Source organism: Octopus sinensis, linkage group LG17, assembly GCF_006345805.1.
Source record: "Octopus sinensis linkage group LG17, ASM634580v1, whole genome shotgun sequence".
In the NCBI taxonomy this organism is placed as follows: domain Eukaryota; kingdom Metazoa; phylum Mollusca; class Cephalopoda; order Octopoda; family Octopodidae; genus Octopus; species Octopus sinensis.
Genome location: NC_043013.1, coordinates 42,949,015 through 42,961,028, shown reverse-complemented (window position 1 = coordinate 42,961,028; position 12,014 = coordinate 42,949,015). Strand labels below are relative to the sequence as shown.

The window sequence follows — 12,014 nt, the reverse complement described above, 5'->3', positions numbered from 1 at the left end:
CTAATAATTTTATTCAAGTTATATAATAAATTGTTTAATCTTTTTCTGTTTTAAGAACGCTAAATTTGACAAAAGTGTCAGTGTGACGAATCCAACAAGGGTTGACTGATTTAACAGTTGAACTGATATTTTTCAATTTATGAACAATATCCTCAGTTGTGCAGGACGACAAACGGATAACACCAGATGAATTTTTAGTTAGCATACCATTAATACCTACTGCAATCTTAATGAATTTATGGACGGGCAAAGAATTGAGAATATTACACGTATCTTGAGTTAACGTGTCAATTGTGGAACTCTGCCTTGAAGTTATTAAAATTATTGCACCACGAGTCGCCCATAAAAACACAGGTCTATGAAAATTCGTCTGCTATTTTCGGAGAATTCTGTGAAACCGAAGTGATTCTCTTAAAAAGGCAGAAACTACGGGATCAGTTGTAAGTGCTGGTTGCCCAATATCTTGTCAGGGTAGTAATAGGAGCGCATACGCGTTTACAAAGGTATAAAAATCGTGAAATATAAAGGAGTGGCTGTGTGGTAAGTAGCTTGCTAACCAACCACACGGTTGCGGGTTCAGTCCCACTGCGTGGCATCTTGGGCAAGTGTCTTCTGCTATAGCCCCGGGCCGACCAATGCCTTGTGAGTGGATTTGGTAGACGGAAACTGAAAGAAGCCTGTCGTATATATGTATATATATGTATATGTGTGTGTGTTTGTGTGTCTGTGTTTGTCCCCCTAGCATTGCTTGACAACCGATGCTGGTGTGTTTAGGTCCCCGTCACTTAGCGGTTCGGCAAAAAGAGACCGATAGAATAAGTACTAAAAGGTGGTGCTCCAGCATGGCCGCAGTCAAATGACTGAAACAAGTAAAAGAGTAAAAGAGTAAAAGAGTAAAGGTATCACTGCAGATGTGTATCCATTCCCCGACTTTGTTGTCTCGTAACTTACAGAAAAATGGATATTTTTTAATGAAATTTTCAACAAATACCGCTTAGATGCTATAGATTCTGAATATATAGAGATTTGTTGAAAGAATTTTTGCGAGGGGTTGGGGAGAGGAGTTTCGGAAAATTAATATGAATTTAGTTTATCAGGTTATTCAGGAAGGCGTAGTCCCTAATGTCTTGCGCCGCAGCATCATAGTCAGTTGCTACAATGGCAAGGGAGAGCCTTAGATAAAAGTAATTATAGCGACATCAAATTGCTGGACCAGATCATGAAAGTTGCAGAGAGAGTTATAACCCAATTAAGTAGGAACAGAATTAGACTAGATGAAATGTGATTTCAGCTTTGTCCCGGGGAGAAGCAGCACAAAGGCTATTTTCATATTTAGGCAACTACAAGAGAAGTATTTAGCTAAGGACAAGCCATTGTTCTTGGCATTTATTGATCTAGAGAAAGTCTTCAATTGAGTACCTCTCTGTGATATGATGGCCATTGAGGGAGCTAGGGATCAACAAACAGATTCTGAAAGCAGTACACGCCATGTACAGGGGTGCTGTTGGAAGGTAAGAGCCATGAGTACAATGATGTATTTAATGTACAGATAGGAGTCCACCATCTCTGAGTAGCTACTACTGTTTCAGCATGAGACAAAGCATCTCCGATGTTTATTCCACCTGGAAAGTGTGGAAGCCCAGTTGAGTTGTAGACATTGAAGTCAGTAAGGACCTTGATTTCAAAGAGAGGGGAAGTGGAGATGCAGGAAGAAAGATGGTGAAAATTATGTTGGTCGGAAAAAGTAGGAGAACAGTAGGGAAAGATGTATTTAGAGAGGTGTGTCGGTGGGAGCTGCAAATCATTCTTACTGATCCATTAATCAAATTAGCCATTGCTGCCAACTAGTCAGTAAAAATCTTCTTGGATCCTTTTGGATGTTGTCACAGATTTGAAAACTAAATGAAAATTTACAAATTTGGTATACTGGTGTAATTTGTCACACAGAATCAGAATTGGCGATTCATTTATTCCAAGATTAAAAAAAAAAATTAGACCTTGCAGAGGTCCGAAGTTGATCATTTTTAGCCAATCAGGAAACAGGAATTGGCAGCCTCGCATTTTCTGCGTCATGTGATAATTGTCTGGTGGATCCGTTCTTAGGCGATGAAATCAAAAGTTAAGAAGTTTTAATGAATAAAGTCATGTGAAAAAGGCATGTAAACAACTAAAGAAGGATAATTCCTCGATGCTTTTTGCGAATAATCAAGAAACAAACTATAGATTTCACATTTTTTTCAATTTTCTTTTAGTTCTTTTCCAATTTGGCATAACGATTTCGTTTTGTATGCTATGACGGTGGAATTCATCAAAAATTGATTAATAAAAAGTTAATACCTTTTAAAAGTTTGCAAATTTGAGGTAATTTTAACCAATCGACAGCCATCACTATACTCATGCACATAAATGTCACTTTGGTATCTGTTTCCATAGTAACAATCAAAGCTGTAGTCTCATCCAGTCTGCCCTGTTTTTGCGTGCAAATTTGACACTTGCACCACCACAAGTTTTCATGAGCGATATAAGGCAGTCGGTTGTTCGAGGAACAATAATTTCCTAATTGGTTAGTGTTTACTTTAACTCCCGGTCACCAAAACAAACAATGAAAAAGTCCAATAGGTATAAAAAATGTGTAGAAAACGAATATGAAAATAAAAATTTGCACAAAACGGACGGGGAAGAGGATTTGGGAAAAATTTACACGATCCGATTTTTTCCCTCATAACTTTTAGGAAAATGGATATCTTTTAGTGGAAGTTTATACAAATACTTTTCAAACGGCATAGATTATAATTATAAAGAAACTACAGGGCGATGTTTCGCTTGTCGTAGCACACGTTTCCGTCGCCAACTAGGCGATAGAAATGTTTTCAAATTTTTGTCCGAATCAATAATGTCCGTATTTTTCCGTATATTTAAAAAAAAAAAATCTTCAAAAAAAGTTTTACAAAAATTGTTGGAAATTTTTTTCCGAAAAAAGTTTTTAAAATGAAGGAAAAGTTGGGTGGTAATTTAAAAATGCCGATTTTTGTGAATTTTTTTGCAGATTCGTATTTTCCGTAGCCGAAAAGTGGGTGGGTAGGGGGATCGAAAAAAATTTTTTTTAAGGATGGTTGGATGGGGGACGGGTGGAAGTCTTGCTAAATGGAAATTTTTTTTTATTAATGCTTATATTCCACCAACGAAGAACGCATGATCCATTGGTATTAAGTGGGGAGGAGAGTAAAAAAAAAATCATAAAATTTTCCAAACGGTTTTTTCATAAAAAGATGTTTCCCATCATTTTGAAGGCTGTGCTGAAAAACAATTGGAAAAATCCCCGTCAAAGCGGAGAAATTCCAACTTGTATGGTCTTCTTGGTCCGAAACTCCTCTGCTCACCTTTTTGGAAAGAGTTTTCCCCACAATTTTCTTTATACTCGTAATCTATGCTGTTTGAAAAGTATTTGTATAAGCTTTCATTAAAAGATAACCATTTTTCCTAAAAGTTATGATGGAAAAAACCGGATCGTGTGAATATTCCGCGAATCTTATCCCCACCCCTTCGGAAAACATTTTCCCCACAAATTTCTTTATAATCGTAATCTATAAAGGTATTTCTGTAAAATTTCACTAATGTCCATTTTCAGGAAAGCTATGAGGGAAAAAAATCGGACCATGTGAATTTTCCGAAAGTCCTCTCCCCACAACCCTCATACGTTTGCGCAAATTTTTGTTTTCATATTCATTTTCTACAGGTTTTTTTTTTTTTTTACACCTATTAGACCGGGAGTTTCTGTGACTTGTGGTCGTCCTCTCACATTCCGCAAATTGCTGGGTACAATTTTCGACATAGGATGATGAACTTCAGTGTTGAGTTTATTAACTTGAAAATATAACCCATACATAAGCTGAAAGCACATAAATCTCTCTAAAACGACACGGTGGAACCCAACGTTCCATGGTCGACTCGTGTTTTTGCGAGTATGTGAAGCGGGAGAAAATTGTAATTTCTTTGATAAACTCCAAGTAACATTCGTTTTTGAATTTTCGAATTATTTACATGAACTAGTAATGCTTCGATTATGATCTCAACCTTGTTATTTTCTTCCAGCTGATTGTTCGGCAATTTCCGTAAAGAATTTTTATTTATTTACTGTCGAAGCCGGTATTTATTTTGAAGTCGGTGAGGGAAGTGAAAATAAAAGCACACGCGAGACACACTCGTGTATATGAAGGTTAACGGGTGTAACGTGTGACAGCATGTTCAGCTTTAGGTATATGTATTCACTCATACACGTATGTACTCCCATTATCTTTCATATACACATACATACATAAATACATTGTACGAGTGTTTTAATATTCAACTCATGACATGAAAATCAATCGGTGCGTGTGTGCGTCTGACCACGCGCGTTTTACTCTTCACTTCCTTCACCGACTTTTACACAAAAAGATTTCGTTGAGGTTTCCCCCTTTTTCAGTTGTTTACATGTTCGACTATTCGTTTTACATAACGTCTTTCAATAAAACTTATTAAAACTTCGTACAACTCTCTTCGTGTCTTACTTTCACAAATAATTATCTTATCAGGCAGAAAACGCGCGACTTCACATTCCTGTTTTCTGATTGGCTAAAAATGATCAAACTTTGTGACACTTCTCTGATATTTTTCTACAATAAATAATTCAATTCAGATTCTACGTGACAAATTACAGCGAAATATCAAATTTGAACATTTCCACTTCGTTTTAAAATGTCCAAATCTGACAACCACCAAGATACGATTTCCGCCTTGTGACAAAATTGTCGGGAATGTAGAGTTCCGTAAAAGAGCACAAAGCTCGAGGAAGAAGGAGGGGGGGTCTCTTAGGAATATGACGGATATTAAGGTTTGACGCTTGTGCCATCTGGTGGCAACACTAAAAGAAGTAGCCTCAACGTCACCACAGATAGAAGGGAGTTAACTGTTGTATAGCAAAATATTAAAACAGAATTGCGTCCTAACCAAGTTTCTGCTTCAACGTGAAACCAGTGGATTAAACAAATCTCGACATTCACTTACATATATCATGGCCAGTGCAAGTGGTGAGATCTCCAGTGACAAGTTAATAGATCTCAGGGTTGTGGATCTCCGCAGTGAACTGGAGAAACGAGGTCTGGACAAGACTGGAGTAAAGGCCGTGTTGTTGGAACGTTTAGAAAAGGTAAGAGCGATCTTAATGAGCGACGGTGTTTATTATGTATAATATATATATATATAAAAACATAGTATTATAATTATAATAATATTGGAGGTTTCTTGAACCTTCAAAACTCGTGCAAAAATGTCTAACAGATCAAAATAAACCTATGAGTGTTGAAAGAAATTGATGGTTTCATTGTGGCGAAAGTCATTTGTAGCCATTTTAAACACAAACCGTTATAATGACTTTTGTTTGTATTTTATAAAAGCATAATTGATTATTTGTTACTAAGTATGAAAGTCCTTCGTTGTATATCTATCTACCCCTGGTCACCAGCAGCATTTCCCTTATTTACGGGAATCTAATGGAATATAATATCAGTTGTGAACGGACGGCGAAAAACTGATGCGTAATGGCGGAGTTTCGAAACAAGCTCAAAGCTCACCCACAAAAGTTGGATTTTCACTGTTTTCGCCGCGATTTATGAATTTTTTTCTTGCACCACGCATTTAAAAATAATGGGAGAAAGCTTATTAGAAGAACCCCAAAATTAAAAATCACTCTTCTCTCTTTCGCGTCTCTACTAACAAACATCACCATATAAAGCAATTTTTTTCTCATTATATTTCTTATTCTGAAACTTATAATTCAAGGAATAATTAAAGTCTTGTATTTTCGTTAGTTTTACCCATTTTATTATATCCCGCAATCTGAAATATTTGGAATTCACATTTAGAACTGAACTCCCGTCCTCCTCCATGACTTATTCTTCATTTTAGTTATTTTTCTTTTAGAAATTTGGCATACTGTAAAAATCTATTTCTATACGAGATGAAAATTTAAACGAGAAAAACAAGGCTATATTAACACTTCCTTATTTACGTTAATTCCCATGAAATTCAATTTTACATACTATTTTTTTTAAAACTCCCTCCGACTCGTATAAGTATGTAATCATAGTTTCAATTTGCCTCTGAACTCTTTTTATTTAGCCACGAAAATGAGACTATAACGGTTTCAAGTGTTGGCAGACGGTCAGCTATTTTGTGAGGAAAGGGGTCAATCAGTTACATTGACCCAGTGCTCAGCTGGTACTAATCTTATCGACTAATAAAAGATAAAGGGCAAAGTTGATAGCTACTTCAGCAGAATTTGAAATCAGAACGTGTAGGATCTGAAGTGCAGACATCGATCCTGCCACCTCGTGTACTTTGGATGCTGATAAACGATATTGTAAAAGAAAATAAAGGCAGCTCGCTGGCCGAATCGTTAACACGCTGAGCAAAAGGCTTTGTGGCATTATGTCCTGAGTTCAAATTTTGGCATATCTAATTGTTTCCCTTCCTATCCACTTTGTTTCCTCATAATCTCCAAGAAAATAATAAAATTTTCTAGAAGTATGCTTCAGATGGTGTAGGTTATGTATATATGTGTATGTGTATGAAGCTGGTTGACTAAATACAAAAAAAAATAGTTTTATTTTGATTAAAATACCAGTAACTTCTGAGGAAGCAAAGTTGGCGGGGCCATACTTAATTAGGTATGCCCAGATTCCACCGGCGTCGACGTTGCTTTTTATCCTTTTGGAGTTGATTAAGATAAGTAACGGTTGAGCAGAGGGTCATTGTAATCGACCGTCTCCCTCCTCCAAATGTTCCGGCCTTCTCTCCATAGCTGAAACAATTACGAAAGAAAATAATTTTAATCAGTTTCCAGACCCTTAAATAACCATATTTTCTCTTTATACTTAGGTATGAAAATACTTCACGCAGGTCGTAATAGAACAGGGAAAAAAAGCAAAAAGCCGTTTTTGAACATAAGATTTGTCCTTCCGCCTCTTTCGTGACATTTTAATATTTGCGCATCTGTATCCAACAGCAATTTCTTTTACCGAGCCTGAAACGATGAAAATCGGTTTGAAAATAAGCAAGAACAGCATTTTATATGAACTAGAGAAGAATTGTTAAATTTTTAAGTAAAAAAATCAGCTATTACCTCTTAACAAACTTCACTTTTGAAATTTTAAAAGCTTTTTTTTTTCATTAAAAATTTTTTTACCTAAATGTTAACAGCCCACATAAGAATTCAATCTGTTTTTTGACCAAACTATACGTTGTGTGGCGAAGAACATAGCCAGAAAATGATATGTAGGGAACTAGTTTTATTACCAGGAATGGGACAAAGTAAATTTAAAGGCCCTGGCTTGGATAACACATGCACAGTTCAATAATGATTCTCTTTACATTTACTTAATCGTCTTTAAGCGTTCAAATTACATCTTTGTCATAGTTATCTACTAGGTAATTAAGTAAACTGTGTATAAAAAATCTAGTTATCTTATTATTTTTACTGTGTAAAGTAAACATTTCATTGCAAGCATAGTATTTTTCATATTACGATTTATTTTAGGGATGATTTCGTCAATATTTTATACAATGTTTTCAATCGACTTGCTTGCTGACAGGTGGATTGGAGCCTACTAGTGAGAGTTGATCAGTCAGGAGTCCTCTTTCATATTGGAAGGGTTTCTAAAGAAATTTTCAAATTTAATGTATTTGTGAGCCATTGAGCAGTTGCTGAGATTTTGAGTCTTTGTGTCACAATGTGTTAAATTTTGGCTTACATATAGGCATTGTCAGTGATGATAAAATAAAGGAAGTACATGTAGATGTTTTTTATATGTAAGTTGTGTGTATTTGTGTAGCTGCAAGTGTGTCTGTAACAACACTGGTTGCTTAGAAGCTTCCTTCCAAGCCATTTGACCTTGGTTCAATTCCACTGCACAGCACCTTGGTTCAGAAATACATCTGCTTCAAAGTCTTTACCTGTTGTCATCCTGTGTTTTATTCTATTGCACTTCTTGCGCATTCATAGGTCACATGGGGTACACAGTATAGAATTTGTATCCACTCTTTTTTTTTGTGAGTTAAGCACAGTCATTTCCTAAACTCTCAGTGCCTTGTCTTTTAACTTACTTTCTTAGCAAGTAAGGAACTTTAGTCTTTGTTGGGTTTACTCTAAAGCCTCTTCATTGTAGGTTTTCCATTTTTGGAATTCTTTTTCTCTAAACCTTCCAAAGACTGCTATAAGAACTAGGTCATTGGCATAGAAGATTTTTCATGGGCATGATCTTAAACTCCACTGTTATGGTTTAGAAGACTACAATAAATTGAGCAAAGAACTGAAGCCTGATGAACATCTACTTGCGCTCCAAATTCTTGGTTGAACTCCTTGCCAACCCTCACTTTGCTGTTTGCATCTCTGTACACATGCTGTGCACTACTCTCATTAACCATTTACCCAAATACTAGTTTTAAAATGAACAGTTCTTTTACTGAGTCTTTTGTTATTTTCAGAATTAGTTACAACAAACACTGTGTATTTCAACAGAAATATGGTTTAAAAAAAAAAAAACCTAAAAGGTTTAACTAGGATTGAAAGAAAATGGCTCCCACTCTTAAAACTGGTCCCATGAGAGAGGAGTCGTCTCACACTTATTGCTATAATTCCTATTACTAAAACTAAGATGATTGATTTGTTATATAGTAAACCAATATAATTTGTGCCAGCATTGCAAACCAGATGGTAATAGATTGATAACATGTGTGTTTGTGTGTTACTTCAGATATCTAATGGTTTCTGCACCTATAATTGCTATAATGTCAATCCTTGAGTATAATCCGCATTTTTTCCCCAAAATTTAAAGGTCAAAATCCCTTGTGCATACTATATACGAGGTTAAAAATGAAAAATATTTTCTAAGTAATGTCCGAGTCTCTATTTGCTGTCTGGCAATGTTTATTCAGACGCATTTTGTGATGTTGGGCGTGAAAATACCTTAAGCTAAGCCTGAAAGCAATGAAGTCATAAAAGAATCATCCATAATTTGCAGTAAGCAACATTTATTAAATGTTATTAGTTATTTCTTTATTTTTTGCAAACAAAATGCACAAAAAAGCTACATGTTTGCATTATGTTATATATACAATAATAATAAAGAATGTTACCTTATACATTTTTACAAACGTTATATAAACCTCCTTGACACAAGTTAGAGAAGGGGTGCATATTATACACATGGTTTAGGTTTTTCAGAGGTACAGCCCCCTAAAAATCCCCTGCAGACTATACTTGAGGATTTACAGTAGACATTGTTCTGAAAGCGATTGAAGGAACTCATTAGTGCTTTTGTTATCTCTTTGCCACAGGCTCTGAAAAGTGAAGAAAATCATAAAGATACCGAAGGAAGTGAAGAGAAATCAGGTGCAGTTCCATGTCATTTATTTTGGTTATGGTTATTTTGTTTCTTTTGGTTTTATATCAATGCTTAGGTGTGTGTGGAGGCATGGCTGTATACGTAAGACGCTTGCTTTGCAACCATGTGATTTCAGATTCATCCTTGTTGCAGGACACCTTTGGTAAGTGTCCTCTACTAGAAGTTCAAGCTGCCCAAATGTCCCAGACTTACAGAAAACTATGACCCAGCAACGCTGGGTCATTGTGCTTGTGCATGCATATACAGCTGCATGTGTGCGCACATACACACGAGTACTGTCCAAATCTCCGATCAATCACATACAGCTAGCTGGCATTCAATTGGTGTATCAAGTTTCGGGCATTTTGATTGGGTTTTGGATAGAAAATTCACAAAACGTCACTTCTATTGATTTTTTAATGGCTTTGCAGGGTGACTGGGGAAATGGAAAGATGTGCACGACCACCCTTGGACGGTTTTGAATGACTATAGAAAGTGCGAGCCCTCTAACTGAAAAATTGTGGATTTGTATAAAGGACACACACACACACACAGACATTTTGCCGTTTATATATATAGAGATAAGCACTGGGGTAGAGTTGTTCAGCTAAAACCTTCATGGCAGTACCTGAGCATAGCCTCAGTCCAGTGACTGGAACAAAATGAAAGAAGATATATATATATAGAACAAAAACAATATATTGAACAATTATAATTCGATTCAATTTAAATATTTTATACAAACTAATGACACATTTCATAAATATATATATATATGTATACTCTTTTACTTGTTTCAGTCATTTGACTGCGGCCATGCTGGGGCATCACCTTTAATCGAGCAACTTGACCCCGGGGCTTATTCTTTTGTAAGCCCAGTACTTATTCTATCGGTCTCTTGCCGAACCGCTAAGTAACGGGGACATAAACACACCAACATCGGTTGTCAAGCAATGCTAGGGGGACAAACACACACACGCATATATATATATATATATATATATATATATATACGACGGGCTTCTTTCAGTTTCCGTCTACCAAATCCACTCACAAGGCTTTGGTTGGCCCGAGGCTATAGTAGAAGACACTTGCCCAAGGTGCCACGCAGTGGGACTGAACCCAGAACCATGTGGTTGGTAAACAAGCTACTTACCACACAGCCACAGTACTGAATTTGCCGGACTTTTAATCTCTTTGAAGAAAATGACATGATTCCATTATGTATAGGTTAATTTATAATTAGATATCAAATTTGATATTCATTTCATTCCTCTTAATCAAATGTTCTTGTTATTTTTCAGATAATTTAGCTGCGTTAGTAAACATTGAGGTGAGCTTTTTTTTCCTAAATTTATTTTAAAGTTTTTTTTGACTTGTAATTATCTCAACTTAGTCTTGCTCAAGAATTTCACTAAATTACATAAAATACCATTGAAGAATTTTGCCCCATTCTCATTCCATGCTGTTTCACAGCCAATGTTAGTTTGTTTACATCCCCATAATGTTACAGTTTGGCAAATCACTCCAATACAATTAGTACAAGACTTAAAAATGTAAATACTAGGGGCAATTTGTTCAATTAAACCCATGACTGAAATAAGTAAATATTAAAAGGTAGTTAATTGTAATTTTGAATAGAATTCACAGATGTTTTCTATCAGCATTTTTCTGAGAATACTTTCATTTCCTTCCTACAACAATTCCCTCTCTCTCTCATGCATCTCAATCTAATTACATATAACAAATTATATAATGTGTCACTTTCTCTAGACATTTTAACAGTCATGTGTATGTGGACTTTTCTATTGGTTAACTTGATATTTTAATGATTTTAGGCTTTCTGTGAAGAGAAATATATGGAAGAAAATCAATCTACTGAAGATATTAGTAGTAAGTATCAGAATTACATAACTAATGATACTGATTTTGTATATGCATTTATGTGTGTTAAGATTGTGTGTGTATATGTTATGTGGTATGTGTTTCAAGTTTTATTGTTGACTGATCACCTCTCTCTGTGCCTCTACTTATTACTTTCTCTCCTTTTCTGAGTTACAACTTAAGACTGCCAAACACCTTGTATCTTGGGTCTGCTGTTGATGGCCTCCCCACACATTTGTCCCTTGTTCTTTATAGCTACCTCTACATACTTGTGACATTCATCTCTGTCACTCCCCTGAACCTCCCCACTCATTTTCTGGTCTATCTGCTGATTTGTTAAACTGCTGCTCTCCCCACTTCTTGCATTACCACTTGTCACCTCTCTCTTCCTGAGCCATTCCTATCCCTTCCACCTTCCTTTCCCCTCTCATACTGATATTTATGATCACCCACACCTCCAAAATTGTTCCTTTACTACATCCCCCACCCCCTTCTCTAACCATTTGTTATCACTCTCATTTCTCACTGTGATTAGTATACCCACCCATCTGCCCTGACCTATTGTCCATATTCTCACCTTGTTTTATCTTGAGAGTACTCTCTGACACTTTGTCACTACCATCACTGTCTTCTTTCCACTTACTCCCACCCACCCTTACATAATGTGGGGTAGCCATGTATTTTCTCTATAAGAAGACACCTGTGCCT

General features: G+C 36.0%; 1 protein-coding gene across 7 annotated transcripts in view; it reads left to right on the top strand.

Annotated features, from left to right (window-relative positions):
- Nucleotides 1-4,856: 4,856 nt before the first annotated feature.
- LOC115220688 (scaffold attachment factor B2) overlaps nucleotides 4,857-12,014 on the top strand; it is a 66,079-nt gene continuing 58,921 nt past the window's right edge. The window contains exons 1-4 of one of the 7 annotated variants that reach the window (XM_036510520.1): nucleotides 4,857-5,188; nucleotides 9,376-9,430; nucleotides 10,727-10,755; nucleotides 11,261-11,315. In XM_036510520.1, the coding sequence (XP_036366413.1) occupies nucleotides 5,054-5,188; nucleotides 9,376-9,430; nucleotides 10,727-10,755; nucleotides 11,261-11,315 (274 nt within the window). In that variant the 5' untranslated portion in view covers nucleotides 4,857-5,053. The remainder of the gene's footprint in view (nucleotides 5,189-9,375; nucleotides 9,431-10,726; nucleotides 10,756-11,260; nucleotides 11,316-12,014) is intronic. The other 6 variants (XM_036510519.1, XM_036510517.1, XM_036510515.1 and 3 more) reach the window with 6 other exon arrangements.